The sequence below is a fragment of the Poecile atricapillus genome, chromosome 28, assembly GCF_030490865.1.
Source record: "Poecile atricapillus isolate bPoeAtr1 chromosome 28, bPoeAtr1.hap1, whole genome shotgun sequence".
In the NCBI taxonomy this organism is placed as follows: Eukaryota; Metazoa; Chordata; class Aves; order Passeriformes; family Paridae; genus Poecile; species Poecile atricapillus.
Genome location: NC_081276.1, coordinates 2,128,081 through 2,154,402, shown reverse-complemented (window position 1 = coordinate 2,154,402; position 26,322 = coordinate 2,128,081). Strand labels below are relative to the sequence as shown.

General features: G+C 56.6%; 1 protein-coding gene across 1 annotated transcript; it reads left to right on the top strand.

The window, feature by feature from the left end:
- Window positions 1–1,130: 1,130 nt before the first annotated feature.
- Window positions 1,131–25,307, top strand: OCLN (occludin). Its single transcript, XM_058858914.1, has 8 exons — window positions 1,131–1,203; window positions 6,196–6,920; window positions 11,922–12,080; window positions 17,018–17,172; window positions 18,271–18,471; window positions 22,487–22,658; window positions 24,912–24,953; window positions 25,061–25,307. Exons 2-8 carry the CDS (start codon window positions 6,198–6,200, stop codon window positions 25,160–25,162), a joined length of 1,554 nt encoding a protein of 517 aa, XP_058714897.1. The 5' UTR covers window positions 1,131–1,203; window positions 6,196–6,197; the 3' UTR covers window positions 25,163–25,307.
- The last annotated feature ends 1,015 nt before the right edge of the window (window positions 25,308–26,322 follow it).

The window sequence follows — 26,322 nt, the reverse complement described above, 5'->3', positions numbered from 1 at the left end:
ATCTCCAGGAATTTTTTGGGGTCTCCAGGAATTTTTTTGGGATCTCCAGGAATTTTTTGGGGTCTCCAGGGACTTTTTGGGATCTCCAGGGATTTTTTTTGGGATCTCCAGGAATTTTTTGGGGGATCTTTCCCAGTTTTTTTGTGGGAATTCCAAGATTTTTTTGGGAACTTTTCCAGGTTTTTTTAGGGAATCTCCAGGGATTTTTTCAGGAGGGGTCTCCAAAATTTCTTTTTTTTGATTCTCCAACTTTTTTGGGGGGGAATTTTCCAAAGTTTCGGGGTTTTTTTTGGGAGGGGTCTCCAAATTATTTTTTGGGAATTTTCCAGGGATTTTGGTGAAATTTTCCAGGGATTTTTTTGGGGTGAAATCTCCCAAATTTGTTTAAATTCCCCCGGGGGGAAAATTCCTCCCGTTCCTTCCCCTCCCCCCATTTTTAACCCCTCCGGTGCCGTTTTTCCCCGTTTTTAACCCCTCCGGTGCCGTATTTTCCCCTTTCCCCCCCCATTTTTAACCCCTCCGGTGCCGTTTTTCCCCCTCCCCCCCGTTTTTAACCCCTCCGGTGCCGTTTTCCCCCCGTTTTTAACCCCTCCGGTGCCGTATTTTCCCCTTTCCCCCCCCGTTTTTAACCCCTCCGGTGCCGTTCCTTCCCCTCCCCCCCGTTTTTAACCCCTCCGGTGCCGTTTTCCCCCGTTTTTAACCCCTCCGGTGCCGTTTTTCCCCCTCCCCCCCGTTTTTAACCCCTCCGGTGCCGTTTTCCCCCCGTTTTTAACCTCTCCGGTGCCGTTTTCCCCCGTTTTTAACCCCTCCGGTGCCGTTTTTCCCCCTTTCCCCCCCGTTTTTAACCCCTCCGGTGCCGTTTTTCCCCCTCCCCCCCATTTTTAACCCCTCCGGTGCCGTTTTCCCCCCGTTTTTAACCTCTCCGGTGCCGTTTTCCCCCGTTTTTAACCCCTCCGGTGCCGTTTTTCCCCCTTTCCCCCCCGTTTTTAACCCCTCCGGTGCCGTTTCTTTCCCCTCCCTCCCATTTTTAACCCCTCCGGTGCCGTTTTTTCCCCCTCCCCCCCGTTTTTAACCCCTCCGGTGCCGGTTCTGCCCCCCCGCCCTCCCCGGGGGCGGGTCCCGGGGCCGGTCCCGCAGCGCCGCCGCCTCCGCCGCTCCCGGCTGCCATTTTAAGGTGAAACAAAGCGGCGGAGGAGGCGGCAGGTGAGCGGCTCGGTGGGCACCGGAACCCCCGGTACCGGTACCGGCACCGGCACCCCCCGCTACCGGAACGGGAGGGAGCACCGGGGGTCTCCGCGCAGCGGGGCGGGGGCGGTTGGGGGGGGTTCGTCCTTCGGAACCGCCGGGCTTCTCTCCGGTACCGGGTACCGGCCGCGGGGGTGCGGGGCGGTACCGGGTTCTCCATCGGTACCCAGGACCCCGCCGGTACCGGGTTTTAAAGCGGTACCGCCGTGCCCGGCGGCTCCAGCCGGTGCCGGTCACGGGGGTCCAGAGCGGTACCGGGAGCCCCAGCGGGTCCGCACCGGTACCGGGTCTCCAGCGGCTCCAGCCGGTGCCGGTCACGGGGGTCCAGAGCGGTACCGGGAGCCCCAGCGGGTCCGCACCGGTACCGGGTCTCCAGCGGCTCCAGCCGGTGCCGGTCACGGGGTTCCAGAGCGGTACCGGGAGCCCCAGCGGGTCCGCACCGGTACCGGGTGTCCAGCGGCTCCAGCCGGTGCCGGTCACGGGGGTCCAGAGCGGTACCGGGAGCTCCAGCGGCACCCGGGTCCCCGCCGGTACCGGATTCCAAAGCGGTTCTGGGGTCCCCACCGAATCCAAACCGGTACCGGGGTCCGCACCGGTACCGGATTCTGAAGCGGTACCGGGTTCCCTCCAGGGTCCGCACCGGTACCGGATTCTAAGGCGGCACCGGGAGCCCCAGCGGCTCCAGCCGGTACCGGTTACGGGGTTCCAGAGCGGTACCGGGAGCCCCAGTGGCACCCGAGTCCGCATCGGTACCGGGTTCTGAAGCGGTACCGGGTCTCCAGTGGGTCCGCCCGGTACCGGTTACGGGGTTCCAGAGCGGTACCGGGAGCCCCAGCGAGTCCGCACCGGTACCGGGATCCCCAACCTGCTCCGCCCGGTACCGGTTACGGGGTTCCAGAGCGGTACCGGGATCCCCAGCGAGTCCGCACCGGTACCGGGATCCCCAACCTGCTCCGCCCGGTACCGGTTACGGGGTTCCAGAGCGGTACCGGGATCCCCAAGCGGCTCCGCAGCGGTACCGGGATCCCCAAGCGGCTCCGCAGCGGTACCGGGATCCCCGCCGGTACCGGATTCCGAAACGGTACCGGGTTCCCAGCGGGTCCGCACCAGTCCCGTCCCCCCCGATCCCACCGAAATCCCCGGTCCAGCTCCCGGTTCCGCTCCCGGTTCCGCTCCCGCTCCCGGTTCCGCTCCCGGTTCCTCTCCCGCTCCCGGTTCCACTCCCGGTTCCGCTCCCGGTTCCTCTCCCGGTTCCGCTCCCGCTCCCGGTCTCGGTTCCTCTCCCGGTTCCTCTCCCGGTTCCGCTCCCGGTTCCTCTCCCGGTTCCGCTCCCGGTCTCGCTCCCGGTTCCTCTCCCGGTTCCGCTCCCGCTCCCGGTCCCGGTTCCGCTCCTGGTTCCACTCCCGGTTCCTCTCCCGGTTCCTCTCCCGGTTCCACTCCCGGTTCCTCTCCCGGTTCCTCTCCCCGTTCCGCTCCCGGTTCCGGTCCCGGTTCCTCTCCCGGTTCCTCTCCCCGTTCCGCTCCCGGTTCCGGTCCCGGTGTCCCCCGGGCTCCCACCGGGCTCGGCGGGTTTGGGATTTTTGGGAACCGGGTCCCGCCCTGACCGGTTTCCCCCGGTACCGCCGGGACCGTTTTGGGTTTCCCGGGGGAGTTCGGGTTTTGTTGTTCCGGGGTCTCTGCAGGGCCCGGGGGGGTCCCCGCGCTCATTTTCATCATTTTGGGACCCCCCACGCCCCCAAAATTCCATTTTTTCAGCCTGGATTCGTCTCTTTCCCGGCGGCTCCGCCCTCTGCAATGATTTTTAGTTAATTATTATTAATTATTCTGCTTTAAATTATTTTAATTATTCTATTTTTAATTATTTTTAATTATTCTGGTTTTAATTATTCTATTTTTGTTGTTATTTTTATCTTATTTTTATTTCTATTTTTGATTTTTATGTAAATTTTCATTTATGTTTTTATTGTCATTTTAATTATCTTATTTTCATTTTTATTTTTATTTTTGTTTTTGTTTTTATTTTTATTTTTATTTTTATTTTTATTTTTATTTTTATTTTTATTGTTATTTTTGTTTTTGTTTTCATTTCTATTTTTATTTTTATTTTTATTTTTGTTTTTATTTTCATTTATATTTTTATTTTTATTTTTATTTATTTCTATTTCTATTTTTATTTCTATTTCTCTTTCTATTTTTATTTCTATTTTTATTTCTATTTCTATTTCTATTTCTATTTCTATTTCTATTTCTATTTCTATTTCTATTTTCATTTCTCTTTTCATTTCTATTTTCATTTTATTGCAATTTTAACGATTTCAATTTTAATTTTACTTCCATCTTTATTTTAATCTTCATTTTAATTTCACCTCTATTTTAATTTTCATCTTTTTCACTTCAAATTTTTACTTTAAATTTTAATTATAATTAATTAATTGTTTTTTTTTAATTAATCATTCCATTCAATCCACCCATTTTCATCGCGATTATTTCCATTTTTAATCCTCCGGGATCAGCTGAGGCCAAACCCGAGGGAATTCCAACAATCCCAATTAATTCCCTGCCCGGCTCCGGGGCGCTGGGAGGGGACAGGGAGGTGACACCGCCAGCCCGGCGTGGCTGCGTGACTCACCCTGCCTCAGTTTCCCCACCTCAAAACCTCCTGGGTGGTGACGCCGTGCCTCAGTTTCCCTTGGTGACTCCGTGCCTCAGTTTCCCCTGGTGACTCCGTGCCTCAGTTTCCCTTGGTGACTCCGTGCCTCAGTTTCCCTTGCTGACTCCATGCCTCAGTTTCCCCTGGTGACTCCGTGCCTCAGTTTCCCTTGGTGACTCCGTGCCTCAGTTTCCCTTGGTGACTCCGTGCCTCAGTTTCCCCTGGTGACTCCATGCCTCAGTTTCCCTTGGAAACTTTTGTGAGGGGTCTCCCAAGTTTTTTTGGTGGCTTCTCCAAGCTTTTTTTGTGGATTTTCCAAGATTTTTGGTGGGGTCTCCAGGCTTTTTTTGAGATTTCCAAGATTTTTTTGGGGTGGTCTCCAGGATTTTTTTTGTGGGGTCTCCAAGATTTTTTTTTGTGGAATTTCCAAGATTTTTGGTGGGGTCTCCAGGATTTTTTTTGTGGGGTCTCCAGGATTTTTTGGGGGAGTTCCCACGGCTTGTTGAGAGCGGATCTCCAGATTCTTTTGGAGGAGCTTTTCCAGCTTTTCCAGGAGGAATCTCCAGGAATTTTTTGTGGAATCTCCAAGAATTTTTTTGTGGAGTCTCCAAGAATTTTTTGTGGAATCTCCAAGAATTTTTTTGGTTGGATCTCCAAACTTATTTCGGATTGGGATCTCCAAGATTTTTTTTGGATTGAGATCTCCAATCTTTTTTTGGATTAGAGTCTCCAATCTTTCTTTGGATTAGAATCTCCAATCTTTTTTTGGATTGAGATCTCCAACTTTTTTTGGATTGGGATCTCCAAGATTTTTTTTGGATTGAGATCTCCAACTTTTTTTGGATTGGGATCTCCAAGCTATTTTCGGATTGGAATCTCCAAACTTTTTCCCGTGGCTCCTCCGAGTTCCTTCACGTAGAAACCTCCAAAGCTTTTCCTGACCCAGATCTCTGAATTCTTCCGGAGGATTTTTCCGGATCTCCGAATTCTTCCTGGAGGATTTTTCCAGATCTCCAAACTCCTCCTGGAGGATTTTCCGGATCTCCAAACTCCTCCTGGAGGATTTTTCCGGATCTCTGAATTCTTCCTGGAGGATCTTTCTGGATCTCCAAACTCTTCTGGAGGATTTTTCTGGATCTCCAAACTCCTCCTGGAGGATCTTTCTGGATCTCCGAATTCTTCCCGGAGGATTTTTCCAGATCTCTGAACTCTTCCCAGAGGATTTTTCTGGACTCTTCCTGGAGGATTTTTCCGGATCTCCAAACTCTTCTGGAGGATTTTTCCTGGATCTCCAAAGCTTTTCCTGGAGGATTTTTCCGGATCTCCAAACTCCTCCTGGAGGATTTTTCCAGATCTCTGAACTCCTCCCAGAGGATTTTTCCTCATCTCCAAACTCTTCTGGAGGATTTTTCCGGATCTCCAAACTCTTCCGGAGGATTTTTCCGGGTCTCCGAATTATTCCCGGAGGATCTTTCCAGATCTCCGAACTCCTCCTGGAGGATTTTTCCAGATCTCCGAATTCTTCCGGAGGATTTTTCCGGATCTCCAAAGCTTTTCCTGGAGGATTTTTCCAGATCTCTGAATTCTTCCCGGAGGATTTTTCCGGATCTCCAAACTCCTCCTGGAGGATTTTTCTGGATCTCCGAATTCTTCCCGGAGGATTTTTCCAGATCTCTGAACTCCTCCCGGAGGATTTTCCGGATCTCCGAATTCTTCCGGAGGATTTTTCCGGATCTCTGAACTCCTCCTGGAGGATTTTTCCTCATCTCAAACTCTTCTGGAGGATTTTCTGGATCTCCAAACTCCTCCTGGAGGATTTTTCCGGATCCCCGAATTCTTCCGGAGGATTTTTCCGGATCTCTGAACTCCTCCTGGAGGATTTTTCTGGATCTCTGAACTCCTCCTGGAGGATTTTTCCTCATCTCCAAACTCTTCTGGAGGATTTTTCCGGATCTCTGAATTCTTCCTGGAGGATTTTTCCAGATCTACAAACTCCTCACGGAGGATTTTTCCAGATCTCCAAACTCTTCCTGGAGGATTTTTCCGGATCTCTGAACTCTCCTGGAGGATTTTTCCGGATCTCCAAACTCTTTCTGGAGGATTTTTCCGGATCTCCAAACTCTTCCCAAAGATCCTTTTCCCCTCCGAGCTTTTCTCCGGCCGCTCCACCTCGGCGTGGCCGCCTCCACCCGGTGACAACCCGGTGACAACCCGGTGACAACCCGGTGACAACAGCGCGACCAAAGTCCTGCAGCTCCCTCAGCGCCTCCCTGCAGCGTTTTTATCCCTTTCCTTTCCAGGGATGTTCCCCAAAAAACCCCACGACGGCCCCGCCGCCGCTTACGGACCACCCCCACCATCCTTTGGGCCACCACCGCCAGCCTTTGGGCCACCGACCGGTGATTTCGGCTACGACTTCACCTCCCGCTCGCCACCGCCGGGCTCCTACTACATGGAGGACGTCCCCCAACATTTCTACAAGTGGTCGTCGCCGCCGGGGCTGGTGCGGGCGCTGGAGGCCGCGGTGCTGCTGCTCTGCGTCGCCGTCTTCGCCTGCGTGGCCTCCACGCTGGCCTGGGAGTACGGCTACGGCTACGGCGGCGTCTACGGGAACGGCCTGGGCGGCTTCTACGGCTCCGGTTATTACGGTTCAGGGGTGAATTACGGTTACGGTTACGGTTATTACGGCGGCGTGGCCAACCCGCGCACGGCCAACGGGTTCATGATGGCCATGGCGGTGCTTTGCTTCCTGGCCCAGCTGGGGTTTTTGGTGGCCGGCTTGAGCAGGTCGGGCGGGTCCAGGTCGCGGCGGTTCTACCTGGCGGTGCTGGTGGTGAGCGCGGTGCTGGCGCTGGTGATGTTGGTGGCCAGCATCGTCTACGTGGTGGGGGTGAACCCGCAGGCGCAGATGAGCGGCGGTGGCTACTACTACAGCCCGCTGCTGGCCATGTGCAGCCAGGTGTACGCCGGGGGAACCGTCATCAACCAGTACCTGTACCACTACTGCACCGTGGACCCCCAGGAGGTGAGGGAGGGACCCCCAGGAGGTGAGGGAGGGACCCCCAGGAGGTGGGGGAGGGGTGGGAAATGGGGAGGGACCCGCAGGAGGTGGGGGAGGGACCCCCAGGAGGTGGGGGAGGGGTGGGAAATGGGGAGGGACCCGCAGGAGGTGGGGGAGGGACCCCCAGGAAATGGGGGAGGGACCCCCAGGAGGTGGGGGAGGGATCCCCGGGAGGTGGGGGAGGGACCCCCAGGAGGTGAGGGAGGGACCCCCAGGAGGTGAGGGAGGGGTGGGAAAGGGGGGAGGAATGTTTGGGAAATGGGGAAGGGACCCCCAGGAGGTGAGGGAGGGACCCCAGGAAAAGGGGGAGGGACCCCGGGAAATGGGGGAGGGATCCCAAGGGAAAGAGGGAAGGAGCCCCGGGAGATGGGGGAGGGATTCCCAAAGGGTGAGGAAGAGTTCCCCGGGAGAAGAGGGAGGGATTCCCGGGAAATGAGGGAGGGATTCCCGGGAAATGAGGGAGGGATTCCCGGGAAATGGAGGAGAGACCCCCCCGGGAAATGAGGGAGGGATTCCCGGGAAATGAGGGAAGGACCCCGGGAAATGAGGGATGAGGATGCGGATCCCAAGGAAATGGCAGGAATTCCCGAATGCGAGAGGGACCCCCACAGAAAGCTTTGGGATCTGGGAAGGACAGGAAAGGTTTGGGATTTGGGAAGGAAAGAAAAGGTTTGGGAAAGACAGGAAAGGTTTGGGATCTGGGAAGGACGGGAAAGATTTGGGATCTGGGAAGGACAGGAAAAGTTTGGGATCTGGGAAGGACAGGAAAAGTTTGGGATCTGGGAAGGACAGGAAAAGTTTGGGATCTGGGAAGGAAAGGAAAGGTTTGGGATTTGGGAATCACAGAGAACCTTCGGGGTCGGGCTCATCCCACAGGGTGAGGGAGAGACCCCCAGGAGCGCTTGGATCTCCAGGATTTGGGAATAAATCCTTGGCAAAGGGGATTTGGGGCAGGGAGAGCGGATCCCGAGGGGTTTTCCCGCTGGAATCCCGGGATTTGGTGGCTCTGCGAGTCCCGGCCCCGATCCCCGTCTGCCTTGGGATGAGCGGGATTTATGGGAAAAACCGGGACAATCCAGGAATCTGGGAAAACCGGGACAATCCAGGAATCTGGGAAAACCGGGACAATCCAGGAATCTGGGAAAACCGGGACAATCCAGGGCCGTGGGAAAACCGGGACAATCCCGGGATGCAGGAAATCCCGGGATAATCCCTCCCGGGAGTTTCGGGGAGGGGACGAGCCCCGGAGCCGCTTCCCGGTTTCGGGAACTTTGCTCTCCCGGTTGTAAAATCCTTGGAGCGGAGCCGGGTTGGGGAAAAACGGGGAAGGTTTGGGATTTGGGAAGGAACAGGGAAGGTTTGGGATTTAGGAAGGTTTGGGATTTGGGAAGGTTTGAACAGGGAAGGTTTGGGATTTGGGAGGGACAGGGGAGATTTGGAATTCGGGAAAGACGGAAAAATTTGGGATTCGGGAATGAGCCCCGCCCCCTCGCTCACCTCCCCCCGCTCTGCCCCGCGCCAGCCCCAAACCGCAGCGATCCCAAATCAGTCCCGGGATCCCAAATCAGTCCCGGGATCCCAAATCATCCCCGGGATCCCAAATCATTCCTGGGATCCCAAATCATTCCTGGGATCCCAAATCAGTCCCGGGATCCCAAATCAGTCCCGGGATCCCAAATCAGTCCCGGGATCCCAAATCATTCCTGGGATCCCAAATCATCCCCGGGATCCCAAATCATTCCCGGGATCCCAAATCATCCCCGGGATCCCAAATCATCCCCGGGATCCCAAATCAGTCCTGGGATCCCAAATCAGTCCCAGGATCCCAAATCATCCCCGGGATCCCAAATCAATCCCGGGATCCCAAATCAGTCCCGGGATCCCAAATCAGTCCCGGGATCCCAAATCATCCCCGGGATCCCAAATCATCCCCGGGATCCCAAATCATTCCCGGGATCCCAAATCATTCCCGGGATCCCAAATCATTCCCGTGACCCCGATCCCTAAACACTGGCAGGGATTGGGAGCGGCGGGGCCGCGATCCTGAATCATTCCCCGCTCCCGATCCCAAAGCATTCCCAGATCCCGATCCCAAAGCATTCCCCGATCCCAAAGCATTCCCATTCCCGATCCCAGAGCATTCCCCGATCCCAATCCATTCCCATTCCCCGATCCCGATCCATTCCCATTCCCCGATCCCAATCCATTCCCATTCCCATTCCCCGATCCCAATCCATTCCCATTCCCCGATCCCAATCCATTCCCATTCCCATTCCCCGATCCCAATCCATTCCCATTCCCCGATCCCGATCCATTCCCATTCCCATTCCCCGATCCCAATCCATTCCCATTCCCCGATCCCGATCCATTCCCATTCCCATTCCCCGATCCCGATCCCGATCCATTCCCATTCCCATTCCCCGATCCCGATCCCGATCCATTCCCATTCCCCGATCCCGATCCATTCCCATTCCCATTCCCCGATCCCGATCCCGATCCATTCCCATTCCCATTCCCCGATCCCGATCCCGATCCATTCCCATTCCCATTCCCCGATCCATTCCCATTCCCGTTCCCGTTCCCGCTCCCGGCGCTCCCCGCGCGGGTTTGGAATGTGGCTCTTCCAGCCCGGCCGGGCCCGGCAGCGCCCGGAGCTGACCCGGGACGGGCCCGGGAGAGCCCCGGGGGGGGCGGCGGCAGCTCCGGACCCGAACAACCCCAAATCCTTCCCGAACCCCAAATCCTTCCCGAACCCCAAATCCTTCCCAAACCCCAAATCCCAAATCCTTCCCAAATCCCAAATCCTTCCCGAACCCCAAATCCCAAATCCTTCCCAAATCCCAAATCCTTCCTGAACCCCAAATCCTTCCTGAACCCCAAATCCTTCCCGAACCCCAAATCCTTCCCGAACCCCAGATCCTTCCCAAATCCTCAAACCCCAAACCTTCCCTGTCCTTCCTGAACCCCAAATCCTTCTCGAACCCCAAATCCTTCCCAAATCCCAAACCTTCCTGAACCCCAAACCCCAAATCCTTCCCAAATCCCAAATCCTCAAACCCCAAACCTTCCCTGTCCTTCCTGAACCCCAAATCCTTCCTGAACCCCAGATCCTTCCCAAATCCCAAACCTTCCTGAACCCCAAATCTTCCTGAACTCCAAACCTTCCTGAACCTCAAATCCTTCCCAAACCCCAAATCCCAAATCCTTCTCAAATCCCAAACTTTCCCTGTCCTTCCCGAACCCCAAATCCTTCCCAAACCCTTCCCAAACCCCAAACCTTCCTGAACCCCAAACCTTCCTGAACCCCAAACCTCCCCTGTTCTTCCATATCCCAAACCTTTCCAATCTTTCCCAAATCCCAAATCTTCAAAATCCCAAATCTTCCTGAATCCCAAACCTTCCTTGTCCTTCCCAAATCCCAAATCCAGCCCGACCTTCCCAACCCCCAAACCTTTCCCGTTTGGAGTTTGGGATTTGGGAAGGCCAAGGAAAGGTTTGGGATTTGGGAAGGACAGGAAAAATTCGGGATTAGGAAAGGACAGGGAGAGGTTTGGGATTTGGGAAAGATGGGAAAGGTTTGGGATTTGGGAAGGTTTGAGATATGGGAAGGTGTAGGATTTGGGATTTGGGAAGGTTTGGGGTTTGGGATTTGGGATTCGGGAAGGTTTGGGATTTGAGAAGGTTTGGGATTTGGAAAGATTTGGGATTTGGGATTTGGGATTTGGGATTTGGAAAGGTTTGAGATTTGGGAAGGTTTGGGATTTGGGATTTGGGATTTGGGATTTGGGAAGGTTTGGGATTTGGAAAGGTTTGAAATTTGGGAAGGTTTGGGATTTGGGATTTGGGATTTGGGAAGGTTTGGGATTTGGGATTTGGGAAGGTTTGGGATTTGGGAAGGTTTGGGATTTGGGAAGGTTTGGGATTTGGGAAGGTTTGAGATTCGGGAAGGTTTGGGATTTGGGAAGGTTTGAGATTCGGGGAGGTTTGGGATTTGGGATTTGGGATATGGGAAGGTTTGGGATTTGGGATTTGGGATTTGGGAAGGTTTGAGATTCGGGAAGGTTTGGAATTTGGGATTTGGGAAGGTTTGGGATTCAGGAAGGTTTGGGATTTGGGAAGGTTTGGGATTCAGGAAGGTTTGGGATTTGGGATTTGGGAAGGTTTGGGATTCAGGAAGGTTTGGGATTTGGGATATGGGAAGGTTTGGGATTTGGGATTTGGGATTTGGGAAGGTTTGGGATTTGGGATTTGGGAAGGTTTGGGATTTGGGAAGGTTTGGGATTTGGGAAGGTTTGAGATTCGGGAAGGTTTGGGATTTGGGAAGGTTTGAGATTCGGGGAGGTTTGGGATTTGGGATTTGGGATATGGGAAGGTTTGGGATTTGGGATTTGGGATTTGGGAAGGTTTGAGATTCGGGAAGGTTTGGGATTTGGGATTTGGGAAGGTTTGGGATTTGGGAAGGTTTGGGATTTGGGATTTGGGAAGGTTTGGGATTTGGGATTTGGGATTTGGAAAGGTTTGAGATTTGGGAAGGTTTGGGATTTGGGATTTGGGAAGGTTTGGGATTTGGGATTTGGGATTTGGAAAGGTTTGGGATTTGGGAAGGTTTGGGATTTGGGATTTGGGAAGGTTTGGGATTTGGGAAGGTTTGAGATTCGGGAAGGTTTGGGATTTGGGATTTGGAAAGGTTTGGGATTTGGAAAGGTTTGGGATTTGGGAAGGTTTGGGATTTGGGATTTGGGATTTGGGATTTGGGAAGGTTTGAGATTCGGGAAGGTTTGGGATTTGGGATATGGGAAGGTTTGGGATTTGGAATTTGGGATTTGGGAAGGTTTGGGATTCAGGAAGCTCAGAGAATCTTCGGGATCGGGCTCATCCAAATATTTCAGGGATGAAAATCCCACTCCCCGCCGCCGAGCCGGTGACGCTCCCGGGCAGAATTCCCAAATCCCGTTTTTCCCGCAGGCCGTTGCCATCGCCTGCGGGTTCCTGATCGTGCTCCTGCTCTGCCTCATCTGCCTCTTCGCCCACAAAACCCGCAGCAAGATCTGGAAATACGGAAAACACAACATTTACTGGGATAAAATCCCGGCCGCGCCCGAGGGGCCCGACGTCGAGGAGTGGGTGAGTCCTGGGATTTGGGGGATTTTATGGGATTTTTGGGATTTTTTTGGGATTTTTGGGATTTTTTGGGATTTTTGGGGATTTTTTGGGATTTTTTTGATTTTTGGGAATGGGATCTGGGAGATCCTTCCCAGCCCTTTTATCAGTGGGGCTGGACGTGGAGTCCTGGAATTTTGGGAATGTTGGGAATGGGATCCAGGAGATCCTTCCTGTCCCTTTTCCCAATGGGGCTGGATGTGGAGGAGTGGGTGAGTCCCGGGATTTTTTGGATTTTTGGGATTTTTTGGGATTTTTGGGTTCTTTGGGTTCTTTGGGATTTTTGGGAATGGGATCTGGGAGATCCTTCCTGGCCCTTTTCCCAATGGGCCTGGAGGTGGAGTCCTGGAATTTTGGGAATGTTGGGAATGGGATCCAGGAGATCTTTCCTGGCCCTTTTATCAGCGGGGCTGAATGTGGAGGAGTGGGTGAGTCCCAGGATTTTTTGGGATTTTTGGGATTTTTTGGGATTTTTTGGGATTTTGGGAATATTGGGAATGGGATCCAGGAGATCCTTCCCGGCCCTTTTCCCAATGGGGCTGGACGTGGAGTCCTGGAATTTTGGGAATGTTGGGAATGGGATCCAGGAGATCTTTCCTGGCCCTTTTATCAGCGGGGCTGGATGTGGAGGTGTGGGTGAGTCCCAGGATTTTTTGGGATTTTTGGGATTTTTTGGGATTTTTTGGGATTTTGGGAATATTGGGAATGGGATCCAGGAGATCCTTCCCGGCCCTTTTATCAGTGGGGCTGGACGTGGAGTCCTGGAATTTTGGGAATGTTGGGGATGGGATCCAGGAGATCTTTCCTGGCCCTTTTATCAGCGGGGCTGGAGGTGGAGGAGTGGGTGAGTCCCGGGATTTTTGGGATTTTTTGGGATTTTTTGGATTTTTGGGATTTTGGGATTTTTGGGATTTTTGGGAATGTTGGGAATGGGATCCAGGAGATCTTTCCCGGCCCTTTTCCCTGGGGCCAGGTGAGGAGGAGCAGGTGAATCCCAGGATTTTGAGGATTTTGGGGATTTTTGGGAATGGGATCTCTGGGAGATCCTTCCTGGCCCTTTTCCAGTGGATTCCAAATTCCCAGATTCAGGATGGGAGCACAGGGACGGCTTTGGGGGATTTAATGGATTTGGGGACACCGGGAGGGGTTGGGAACACCGGGAGGGGTTGGGGACATCGGGAGGTGTTGGGGACACCAGGAGGGGTTGGGGACACCAGGAGGGGTTGGGGACACTGGGAGGATTTGGGGACATTGGGAGGGGTTGGGGACCCCAAAAGCTTTGGGGACACCGGGGTGGAATTTTGGGAATTTGGGGGGGGACCAGGAGGGGTTGAGGGCTTGAGGGAGGGGTTGGGGACACTGGGAGGGGTTGGGGACACCAGGAGGGGTTGGGGACACCGGGAGGGGTTGGGGACACCAGGAAGGTTTGGGGACACCGGGAGGGGTTGGGGACACTGGGAGAATCTGGGGACACCAGGAGGGGTTGGGGACACCGGGAGGAGTTGGGGACGCCGGGAGGGGGTTGGGGACACCGGGAGGGGTTGGGGACACTGGGAGGGGTTGGGGACAGGGCCAGGGGACACCAGGAGGGGTTGGGGACACTGGCAGGGATTGGGGACACCGGGAGGGGTTGGGGACACTGGGAGGGGTTGGGGACACTGGGAGGATTTGGGGACACCGGGAGGATTTGGGGACACTGGGAGGGGTTGGGGACACTGGGAGGGGTTGGGGACACGAGGAGGGGTTGGGGACACCAGGAGGGGTTGGGACATCGGGAGGGGTTGGGGACACCAGGAGGGGTTGGGGACACCAGGAGGGGGTTGGGGACACCGGGAGGGGTTGGGGACACCAGGAGGGGGTTGGGGAAACCAAGAGGGGTTGGGGACACTGGGAGGGGTTGGGGACACCGGGAGGGGTTGGGGACATCGGGAGGGGTTGGGGACACTGGGAGGGGTTGGGGACACCAGGAGGGGATTGGGGACATTGGGAGGGGTTGGGGACACCGGGAGGGGTTGGGGACATTGGGAGGGGTTGGGGACACTGGGAGGGGTTGGGGACAGGGCCAGGGGACACCAGGAGGGGTTGGGGACACCAGGAGGGGTTGGGGACACCAGGCGGGGTTGGGGACACTGGGAGGGGTTGGGGACAGGGCCAGGGGACACTGCCAGGTGCCACCACGCGCGGTTTCGGTCTGGCCAATGATTAACCGGGAGGTGGCACCGGGAAAACCTGGAATTCCCAGCGCCAGGAGCTGCTGGCACCTGGATGGGGACCTTGGGGACACGGCCTTGGTGTCCCCAGCGTGGCCCGGGAGGTGTCACCTCCTGTCCTCTGGGGGTGGGAATGTCACAGCACTCCCAGGGGAAGGGGGGGAGGGGATTTGGGGACATTCCTGTCCCTGTCCTTGTCCCTGTCCCTGTCCCCCTGTCCCTGTCCCTGTCCCTGTTCCTGTCCCCCTGTCCCTGTCCCCTTGTCCCCTGTCCCCATCCTGTGCCCCCCGTGTCCCCTCACTCCTCTGTGTCCCCACATCTCTCTCCAGGTGTCCCCAACCCTCTGTCTGTGTCCCTCCATTCCTGTCCCCTGTCCCCAAACACTGTCCCCTGTCCCTGTCCCCTGTCCCTGTCCCCAAACACTGTCCCCTGTCCCTGCCCTCCTGTCCTCAAACACTGTCCCCTGTCCTCAGTCCCTGTCCCTGTCTGTCCCCTCTCCCTCTCCCTGTCCCCCTGTCCCTGTCCCCACCCCTGTCCCCAAATACTGTCCCCTGTCCCTGTTCCCTGTCCCCTGTTCCCTGTCCCTGTCCCTGTCCCCTGTCCCTGTCCCTGTCCCCTGTCCCCTGTCCCTGTCCCCTGTCCCTGTCCCTGTCCCCATCCCTGTCCCTGTCCCCTGTCCCCTGTCCCCTGTCCCCTGTCTGTCCCCTGTCCCCTGTCCCCATCCCTGTCCCTGTCCCCTGTCCCCCTGTCCCTGTCCCCATCCCTGTCCCTGTCCCCTGTCCCTGTCCCTGTCCCCTGTCCCCTGTCCCTGTCCCCTGTCCCTGTCCCTGTCCCCATCCCTGTCCCTGTCCCCTGTCCCCTGTCCCCTGTCCCCTGTCTGTCCCCTGTCCCCTGTCCCCATCCCTGTCCCTGTCCCCTGTCCCCCTGTCCCTGTCCCCATCCCTGTCCCTGTCCCCTGTCCCCTGTCCCCTGTCTGTCCCCTGTCCCCCTGTCTGTCCCCTGTCCCTGTCCCCTGTCCCCTGTCCCTGTCCCTGTCCCCATCCCTGTCCCTGTCCCCTGTCCCCTGTCCCCTGTCCCCTGTCTGTCCCCTGTCCCCTGTCCCCATCCCTGTCCCTGTCCCCTGTCCCTGTCCCCTGTCCCTGTCCCCTGTCCCTGTCCCTTGTCCCCTGTCCCCTGTCCCTGTCCCCTGTCTGTCCCCTGTCCCCTGTCTGTCCCCTGCCACCTCTCCCAAGTCCCCTCCCTGGTGGCCGCTCTCCCTTTCTCGTGTCCCATTGAATTTTTCGTTTCCATTTCCATTTCCGTTCCCTTTGATCCCATTTGGGATTATTTTGATTTCTTTCGGATCCAATCCCCGTTTATTTACTCAAAGTCCCTCCCTGGCCGAGCATTTCCTGTCCCTTTGGGGACACGGTGCCACCCTCAGTGCCACCCTCAGTGCCACCCTCGGTGTCACCCTCGGTGTCACCCTCAGTGTCACCCTCAGTGTCACCCTCACTGTCACCCCCTTTTTGGGGACACCGCTTTTTATGGGGTCACCCCAAATGCCACCAGGTTTGGGGACACAGCTGGTGGCCCTCGGGAGGGGACAGGGACGGAAGTGGCGCGTCCGGCCGGATGTCCCCAAGGCCACCAGGGACCGGACAGGCACAAAGGGCCGGAAGGAAGGGGACAGGGGACAGGCGGATGTCCCCGCTCCTTCTGTGGGGCCACCCCAAAGCTGTGGGGGCGGCACCCAAGTTTGGGGTTTTGGGGTTTTTTGGGGCTTTTGGGGTTTGGGATTTTTGGGGTTTTTGGTTTGTGGGGTTTTTGGGATTTGAGATTTTTGGTTTGTGGGGTTTTGGTTTTTGGGATTTGGGGTTTTGGGGTTTGGGATCTTGGGGTTTGGGTTTTGGGGTTTGGGTTTTGGGGTTTTTGGGGTTTGGGTTTTGGAGATTTTGGGTTTTAGAGTTATTGGTTTTTGGGGTTTTTGGTTTTTGAGGTTTGGGGCTTTTGGGTTTTGGGTTTTGGGGTTTGGGTTTTGGGGTTTTTGGGGTTTGGGTTTTGGAGATTTTGGGTTTTAGAGTTATTGGTTTTTGGGGTTTTTGGTTTTTGAGGTTTGGGGTTTTTGGGGTTTGGGTTTTGGGGTTTTTGGTTTTTGAGGTTTGGGGGTTTTGGGGTTTGGGGTTTGGGGGTTTGGGGTTTTTGGGTTTTTTGGGTTTGGGGTTTTGTTATTTGAGGTTTGGGTTTTTTGGGTTTGGGGTTTTGTTATTTGAGGTTCGGGGTTTTGGGGTTTGGGATTTGGGGTTTTTGGTTTGTGGTGGTTTTGAGTTTTTGAGTTTTGGGGTTTTTGGGTTTTGAGGTTTTGGGGTTTGTGGGAATGTCCCTGGAGGATTTGGGGGACTTCAGGTGGGACAACAACCCCTGGTTTCCATGGATTTTCCATGAGATTTCTCCTGGATTTCTTGGGGAATTTTGGGGGATTTCTCACAGAATTCTCGGGGATTTCTCAGGGAATTTTCAGGGAATTTTCTGGGAATTTTCAGGGAATCTTCAGGGAATTTTCAGGGAATTTTCAGGGATTTCTCAACAACTTCCATCGATTTCTCAGGGAATTTCCACGCAATTCCCAGGGAATTTTCTCAGGCCATTTCTCGCCGGTTTCTCCTTTATCTCAGCCCCAAAAGAATTCCCAAATCCCGACCCCTTTTCCAGGTGAAGAACGTGTCGGGCGGGACGAGCGTTCCGGACGAGGCCGCCACCGTCGCGTACTCGGAGAAGGGCGCGACCCCCCCCTACAGCCCCCCCTCCTACAGCGACCCCCCCCAAATCGGCCTCGGGGCACCCCCGACCCCCGGCAGCCGGAAAAGGTGGGAAAAGGGGCGGGAGAGGGAGGGAAATGTGGGAAAAGGGGTGGAAAAGGAGGGAAATGTGGGAAATGTGGGGAGGGGTTGGGAGAGGGGTGGGGAAAGGAATTGGGGGGTTGGGAAAGGGAGGGAAAAGCTGGGAAAGGAGAAATCCCCATGTGCACCCCCACGCCCTGTGCCAAAGCTGTGTTCCCATATCCCTGTATCCCATATCCCACATCCCACATCCCTGTATCCCATATCCCATATCCCACACTCCACATCCTTGTATCCCATATCCCATATCCCTGTATCCCATAGCCCATATCCCTGTATCCCATATCCTACATCCCTATATCCCATATCCCATATCCCATATCCCATATTGTTATAAATACACATAATATTATACATATTGTGTGTATATATATATATACTATATATATATAATATTATACACATAAATACACTTTCTCTTATATATATAATATAATATGTGTATTTATAACACATATCCCACATCCCATATCCCATATCCCATATCCCACATCCCACATCCCATATCCCATATCTCATATCCCATATCCCATATTCCACACCCCACACTCCACATCCCTGTATCCCATATCCCATATCCCACACCCCACATCCCTGTATCCCATATCCCACACCCCATATCCCATATCCCATACCCCATATCCCATATCCCACACCCCATATCCCACACCCCATATCCCACACACCATATCCCATATCCCATATCCCATATCCCACACCCCGTATCCCATATCCCATATCCCACACCCCATATCCCACACCCCATATCCCATATCCCATATCCCACACCCCATATCCCATATCCCACACCCCATATCCCATATCCCACACCCCATATCCCATATCCCATATCCCATATCCCACACCCCATATCCCAAATCCCACACCCCATATCCCATATCCCACACCCCATATCCCACACCCCATATCCCACACCCCATATCCCATATCCCATATCCCATATCCCATATCCCAAATCCCACACCCCACACCCCATATCCCACACCCCATATCCCACACCCCATATCCAATGACCCCATATCCAATGACCCCATATCCCCTCAGCGACCCAGACCCCGCCACCCCCTCGGATGACAAGAGCGGCTCCCAGCCCCTTTCCAAGCCCCCCTCGCGCCGGGGCCGCCGCCGGGGCCGCCGTGCGCCCGAGCCGGACGAGTCCCAGTACTCCCAGTGCTCCCAGTATGAGACTGACTGCACCACGGCCGCGGATTCCGCCGACGAGCGCGACCGCGAGCGCTGGCACAGGTGACACCGGGGACAGTCCGGGCCTGGATCAGGAATGGGGTGGAGAGCGGGAGCAGGGAGGGCATTGTCCACCTGTGGTCATTGTCCCCTGTGGTCATTGTCCCCTGTGGTCATTGTCCAGCTGTGGTCATTGTCCTCCTGTGGTCATTGTCCCTTGTGGTCATTGTCCAGCTGTGGTCATTGTCCCCTGTGGTCATTGTCCAGCTGTGGTCATTGTCCCCTGTGGTCATTGTCCACCTGTGGTCATTGTCCCTTATGGTCATTGTCCCCTGTGGTCATTGTCCCCTGTGGTCATTGTCCACCTGTGGTCATTGTCCTCCTGTGGTCATTGTCCTCCTGTGGTCATTGTCCCTTGTGGTCATTGTCCCCTGTGGTCATTGTCCCCTGTGGTCATTGTCCACCTGTGGTCATTGTCCAGCTGTGGTCATTGTCCTCCTGTGGTCATTGTCCTCCTGTGGTCATTGTCCTTTGTGGTCATTGTCCACTGTGGTCATTGTCCCCTGTGGTCATTGTCCCCTGTGGTCATTGTCCCCTATGGTCATTGTCCTCCTGTGGTCATTGTCCTCCTGTGGTCATTGTCCCTTATGATCATTGTCCCCTGTGGTCATTGTCCAGCTGTGGTCATTGTCCTCCTATGGTCATTGTCCCTTATGGTCATTGTCCCCTGTGGTCATTGTCCTGTGTGGTCACTGTCCCCTGTGGTCATTGTCCTCCTGTGGTCATTGTCCAGCTGTGGTCATTGTCCCTTGTGGTCATTGTCCCCTGTGGTCATTGTCCCTTGTAGTCAGTGTCCTCCTGTGGTCATTGTCCACTGTGGTCATTGTCCTCTTGTGGTCATTGTCCCTTATGGTCATTGTCCCTTATGGTCAGTGTCCTCCTGTGGTCATTGTCCTCTTGTGGTCATTGTCCCCTGTGGTCATTGTCCTCCTGTGGTCATTTTCCTGTGGTTTATCCCCATTTTCCTGTGGTTTATCACAATTTTTTTGTGGTTTATCCCCATTTTCCCGTGGTTTATCCCATTTTCCCGTGGTTTATCCCCATTTTCCCGTGGTTTATCCCCATTTTCCCATGGTTTATCCCCATTTTCCCGTGGTTTATCCCCATTTTCCTGTGGTTTATCACAATTTTTCTGTGGTTTATCACCTTGTGGTCACCCTGTGGTCACCCCACGATCCCCCTGTGGTCACCCCATGGTCACCCCGTGATCAACCCATGGTCACTCCATGGTCACCCCATGGTCACCCCATGGTCACCCCTGTCCCCTCTCCCTGCCAGGCTGTTCCCTCCCATGGTCACCCCGTTGTCCCCCCATGGTCACCCCGTTGTCCCCCCATGGTCACCCCGTGTCCCCTCTCCCCTGCCAGGCTGTTCCCTCCCGTTGTCCCCCTGTTGTCCCCCATGGTCCCCCCATGGTCACCCCTGTCCCCTCTCCCCGCCAGGCTGTTCCCTCCCGTGGTCACCCCGTTGTCCCCCCATGGTCACCCCATGGTCACCCCGTTGTCCCCCCATGGTCACCCCTGTCCCCTCTCTCCAGCCAGGCTGTTCCCTCCCGTTGTCGCCCCATGGTCACCCCATGGTCACCCTGTTGTCCCCCCATGGTCACCCCATGGTCACCCCATTGTCCCCCCATGGTCACCCCCGTGTCCCCTCTCCCCTTCAGGCTGTTCCCTCCGGTGGTCCCCCCATGGTCACCCCTGTCCCCTCTCCCTGGCCAGGCTGTTCCCTCCCGTTGTCCCCCCGTTGTCCCCCCATGGTCACCCCATGGTCACCCCTGTCCCCTCTCCCCTCCAGGCTGTTCCCCCCCATGGTCACCCCCATGTCCCCTCTCCCCTCCAGGCTGTTCCCTCCGGTGGTGTCCCCGTTGTCCCCCCATGGTCACCCCATGGTCACCCCCTGTCCCCTCATGGTCACCCCCGTGTCCCCTCTCCCCTCCAGGCTGTTCCCTCCGGTGGTGTCCCCCCATGGTCACCCTGTCCCCTCTCCCCACCAGGCTGTTCCCTCCGGTGGTGTCCCCCCATTGTCCCCCCATGGTCACCCCGTGTCCCCTCTCCCCTCCAGGCTGTTCCCTCCGGTGGTCCCCCTGTTGTCCCCCCATTGTCCCCCCGTTGTCCCCCCATGGTCACCCGTGTCCCCTCTCCCTGCCAGGCTGTTCCCTCCCATGGTCACCCCGTTGTCCCCCCATTGTCCCCCCATGGTCACCCCGTGTCCCCTCTCCCCGCCAGGCTGTTCCCCCCGGTGGTGTCCCCCCATGGTCACCCCGTGTCCCCCCATGGTCACCCCATCCCCTCTCCCCGCCAGGCTGTTCCCCCCGGTGGTCACCCCGTTGTCCCCCCATGGTCCCCCCATGGTCACCCCGTGTCCCCTCTCCCCGCCAGTCTGTTCCCTCCTGTGGTCACCCCATCCCCTCTCCCCTCCAGGCTGTTCCCTCCCGTTGTCCCCCCGGTGGTGTCCCCCCATGGTCACCCTGTCCCCTCTCCCCTCCAGGCTGTTCCCTCCCGTTGTCACCCCATGGTCACCCGTGTCCCCTCTCCCCTCCAGGCTGTTCCCCCCGGTGGTGTCCCCCCATGGTCACCCCGTTGTCCTCCCATGGTCACCCCATTGTCCCCCCATGGTCACCCCCGTGTCCCCTCTCCCCTCCAGGCTGTTCCCCCCGGTGGTGTCCCCCCATTGTCCCCCTGTTGTCCCCCCATGGTCACCCCCGTGTCCCCTCTCCCTCCAGGCTGTTCCCCCCGGTGGTGTCCCCCCATGGTCACCCCATGGTCACCCCTGTCCCCCCATGGTCACCCCCGTGTCCCCTCTCCCCTCCAGGCTGTTCCCTCCCATGGTCACCCCTGTCCCCCCATGGTCACCCCGTGTCCCCTCTCCCCGCCAGGCTGTTCCCTCCGGTGGTGTCCCCCCATGGTCACCCCCGTGTCCCCTCTCCCCGCCAGGCTGTTCCCTCCCATGGTCACCCCGTGTCCCCTCTCCCCTCCAGGCTGTTCCCCCCGGTGGTGTCCCCCCATTGTCCCCCCATGGTCACCCCCATGTCCCCTCTCCCCTCCAGGCTGTTCCCTCCGGTGGTGTCCCCCCGTTGTCCCCCCATGGTCACCCTGTCCCCTCTCCCCTCCAGGCTGTTCCCTCCGGTGGTGTCCCCCCATTGTCCCCCCATGGTCACCCCGTGTCCCCTCTCCCCTCCAGGCTGTTCCCTCCGGTGGTGTCCCCCCATGGTCACCCCCGTGTCCCCTCTCCCCTCCAGGCTGTTCCCCCCGGTGGTGTCCCCCTGTTGTCCCCCCATGGTCACCCCATGTCCCCTCTCCCCTCCAGGCTGTTCCCCCCGGTGGTGTCCCCCCATGGTCACCCCATTGTCCCCCCATGGTCACCCCATCCCCTCTCCCCTCCAGGCTGTTCCCCCCGGTGGTGTCCCCCCATTGTCCCCCCATGGTCACCCCGTGTCCCCTCTCCCTCCAGGCTGTTCCCCCCGGTGGTGTCCCCCCATGGTCACCCCGTGTCCCCTCTCCCCTCCAGGCTGTTCCCTCCGGTGGTGTCCCCCCATGGTCACCCCGTGTCCCCTGTCCCCTCCAGGCTGTTCCCCCCGGTGGTGTCCCCCCATGGTCACCCCGTGTCCCCTCTCCCCTCCAGGCTGTTCCCCCCGGTGTTGTCCCCCCATGGTCACCCCCGTGTCCCCTCTCCCCTCCAGGCTGTTCCCTCCGGTGGTCACCCCGTTGTCCCCCCATGGTCACCCCGTGTCCCCTCTCCCTCCAGGCTGTTCCCCCCGGTGGTGTCCCCCCATTGTCCCCCTGTTGTCCCCCCATGGTCACCCCGTGTCCCCTCTCCCCTCCAGGCTGTTCCCCCCGGTGGTGTCCCCCCATGGTCACCCCCGTGTCCCCTGTCCCCTCCAGGCTGTTCCCCCCGGTGGTGTCCCCCCATTGTCCCCCCGGTGGTGTCCCCCCATGGTCACCCTGTCCCCTCTCCCCTCCAGGCTGTTCCCCCCGGTGGTGTCCCCCCATGGTCACCCCGTGTCCCCTCTCCCCTCCAGGCTGTTCCCCCCGGTGGTGTCCCCGGGCTCCCGCCGGCGCTACAAGGAGGAGTTTGCGCGGGATCTGCGGCGTTACAAGGAGCTGTGTGCGCACATGGACGGCATCAACGAGCGCCTGGCAGCGCTGGGCCGCCAGCTGGACCAGGTGCCCGAGGACAGCCCCCAGTACCAGGTCAGCCCAGCCCTTCCTCATCCTCGCCTTTTCCTCCTTTTTTCCCTCTTTTCTGCTGTTTTCCCGCTTTTTTTTCCACCTCTTTTTTTGAGGGTTTTTTTTCTGAGTTTTTCCTTGGGTTTTTTTATGCTTTTTTTAAACTTTTTTTTCCCCCACGGTTTTTTGTCTCTTTTCCGTCTTTCTTCCTTATTTTTGTCACATTTTTTTTCCCTTTTTTCTCCTCTTCTCCACCATTTTTCCCCCATTTCCCCGCCACTGTCCCCTCCTGTCCTTGTCCCCCCTTGTCACTCCTGTCCTTGTCCCCCCTTGTCCCTCCTGTCCTTGTCCCCCCTTGTCCCCCCGTCCCATCCTTGTCCTTCCTGCCCCCTTCCTCTTCCCCCATTTTTCCCCCATTTCCCCACTATTGTCCCCTCTCTGTCCCCTCCTGTCCCTGTCCCTCCTGTCCCTGTCCCTCCTGTCCCTGTCCCTCCTGTCCCTGTCCCCTGTCCCCTTCCTTTTCCCCTATTTCCCCCCTCATTGTCCCCTCCTGTCCCCTCTCCTGTCCCCTGTCCCCCCTTGTCCCTCCTGCCCCCTTCCTTTTCCCCTCTTCCCCCCCATTTTTCCCCTATTTCCCACCCTGTCCCCTCTGTCCCTCCTGTCCCCTCCTGTCCCTGTCCCTCCTGTCCCCTTCCTTTTCCCCTATTTCCTCCCTCATTGTCCCCTTCTGTCCCCTCTGTCCCTCCTGTCCCCTCTCCTGTCCCCACCTTGTCCCTCCTGTCCCCTTTCTTTTCCCCTATTTCCTCCCTCATTGTCCCCTCCCTGTCCCCCCCGTTGTCCCTCCTGTCCCCATTGTCCCCTCCTGTCCCCTCCTGTCCCCATTGTCCCCTCCTGTCCCCTCTATCCCCATTGTCCCCTCCCTGTCCCCATTGTCCCCTCTCTGTCCCCTCTTGTCCCCTCTCTGTCCCCATTGTCCCTCCTGTGCCCTCTGTCCCCTCCTGTCCCTCCTGTCCCCTCTGTCCCCATTGTCCCCTCTGTCCCCATTGTCCCCTCCTGTCCCCATTGTCCCCTCCTGTCCCTCCTGTCCCCATTGTCCCCTCTTGTCCCCTCTCTGTCCCCATTGTCCCCTCCTGTTGCCTCTGTCCTCTCCTGTCCCCCCCGTTGTCCCTCCTGTCCCCTCTTGTCCCCTCTGTCCCCATTGTCCCCTCCCTGTCCCCTCTGTCCCCCTTGTCCCTCCTGTCCCCCCCGTCCCCATTGTCCCCTCTATCCCCATTGTCCCCTCCTGTCCCCATTGTCCCCTCCTGTCCCCTCTTGTCCCCTCCTGTCCCCTCTGTCCCCCCTGTCCCCTCCTGTCCCCATTGTCCCCTCCTGTCCCTTCCTGTCCCCTCCTGTCCCCTCTGTCCCCATTGTCCCCTCCTGTCCCCATTGTCCCCTCCTGTCCCCTCCTGTCCCCTCTGTCCCTGATCCCGCTGTCCCCATTGTCCCCTCCTGTCCCCATTGTCCCCTCCTGTCCCCTCTGTCCCCTCTGTCCCTGACCCCACTGTCCCCATTGTCCCCTCCTGTCCCCATTGTCCCCTCTGTCCCCATTGTCCCCTCCTGTCCCCATTGTCCCCATTGTCCCCACTGTCCCCATTGTCCCCTCCTGTCCCCTCTGTCCCTGTCCCCTCTGTCCCCTCTGTCCCTGACCCCGCTGTCCCCATTGTCCCCTCTGTCCCCATTGTCCCCTCCTGTCCCCATTGTCCCCCCCTGTCCCCATTGTCCCCTCTGTCCCCTCCTGTCCCCATTGTCCCCACTGTCCCCATTGTCCCCTCCTGTCCCCATTGTCCCCATTGTCCCCATTGTCCCCTCCTGTCCCCATTGTCCCTCCTGTCCCCATTGTCCCCATTGTCCCCATTGTCCCCTCCTGTCCCCATTGTCCCCTCCTGTCCCCATTGTCCCCCCTGTCCCCTCCTGTCCCCATTGTCCCTCTGTCCCCATTGTCCCCTCTGTCCCCTCCTGTCCCTCCTGTCCCCCCTGTCCCCTCCTGTCCCCATTGTCCCCTCCTGTCCCCATTGTCCCCTCCTGTCCCCTCTGTCCCTGACCCCGCTGTCCCCATTGTCCCCATTGTCCCCTCTGTCCCCTCTGTCCCTGACCCCGCTGTCCCCATTGTCCCCATTGTCCCCTCTGTCCCTGTCCCCTCCTGTCCCTTCTGTCCCTGACCCCGCTGTCCCCATTGTCCCCATTGTCCCCTCCTGTCCCCTCCTGTCCCCTCTGTCCCTGACCCTGCTGTCCCCACAGGCCCTGGCCGAGGAGTACAACCACCTCAAGGACCTGAAACGGGTGAGTTTTGGGACTTTTGGCGTTTCCCTCTCCTTTTTTGGTGTCACCCCCCCCTCCCCTGCCCCGTGTCCCCAAACGTCCCCTGAACGTCCCCAAATCCTCCCCAGAGCCCGGAATACCAGGAGAAAAAACAGGAATCCAAAACCCTCCGGAACAAACTCTTCCACATCAAGAGGATGGTGAGCGACTACGACAAACTCCGGGGGTGACCCCAAAAAAAAAAACCCAAAAAAGGGACATTTTGGGGGGGGGGGACATCCCCAAAAAAAAACCCATCCCCCCCTCCCCCATCCCCCTCTCCAAAGACTTTTGTGCCTTTTTTTGCTGTTAAAAAACCCCAAAATTCCTCGTTTTGGGGGTGCCAGAATTGGGGGGGATGGTGGTGTGACCCCCCCCCACACCCTAAAATGTCCCCAAATGTCCCCAAAATCCTCTGGGACCCCCCCAGTGCCTTGCCCTGGTTGTAAATAAGGTTTTTTTTATGGGGTTTGCACCCCCCTGGTTGCCTTAAAGGGGTTTTGGGGGTCTTAAATTGGGGGTTTGGGGGACAAAAAAAAAACCCTTTTGGGGTTTGTTAATTTTTTCTTTGGGGGGGGACCCCCCAAATCCTAAAATATTTTCTAGGGAAATGGTGGGAATGATGGGAATTGTGTAATATTTTAATTGGGGGTTTTTTTTTGTAATAAATGAAGTGTAATTGTTGATTTTAATTTGGGGTCGGGGTGAAATGAGGAGGTTGAAATTCCCTGAAATTTAGGAAGGGACCCCCCCCCCCAAAAAACCCTCCCAGTTTTGGAGGGGAAAATCCCAAATCCCTCCCAGTTTGGGAAAAACAACCCCAAATTCCCGCAAAATTTGGGAGAGAAATCCCAAATCTTTCCACTTTGGGAGAGAAATCCCAAATCCCTCCCAGCTTGAAACAAGGAACCCCAAAATCCCCCAAGATTTGGGAGGGGAACCCCAAATCCCTCAACCTTGGGAAAAGAAATCCCAAAAATCCCTTCAGTTCGGAAAGGAAATCCCAAATCCCCCCCAAATTTGGGAGAGAAATCCCAAATCTCTTCACTTCGGAAAGGAAATCCCAAATCCCCCCCAAATTTGGGAGAGAAATCCCAAATCTCTTCACTTTGGAAAGGAAATCCCAAATCCCTCCCAGATTTGGGAGAGAAATCCCAAATCCCTCAAACCTGATTAAAGGAACCCCAAAATCCACCCAATTTTGGAAGGGGAACCCCAAATCCTTTCACTTTGGAAAAGAAATCCCAAATCCCCCTCGAAACCTTGGAAGAGAAACCCCAAATCCCCCCAAATTTGGGAAAAGAAACCCCAAATCCCTCACAATTTTGGAAGGGGAACCCCAAATCCTCAC

Excerpts from the sequence above, each read along its gene's own strand:
- OCLN (XM_058858914.1), top strand. The coding sequence starts at position 6,198 with ATGTTCCCCAAAAAACCCCACGACGGCCCCGCCGCCGCTTACGGACCA. Across the intron at positions 17,173-18,270 it reads ACCCCCGGCAGCCGGAAAAG|CGACCCAGACCCCGCCACCC; the intron begins GTGGGAAAAGGG and ends ATATCCCCTCAG. Across the intron at positions 18,472-22,486 it reads GACCGCGAGCGCTGGCACAG|GCTGTTCCCCCCGGTGGTGT; the intron begins GTGACACCGGGG and ends TCTCCCCTCCAG.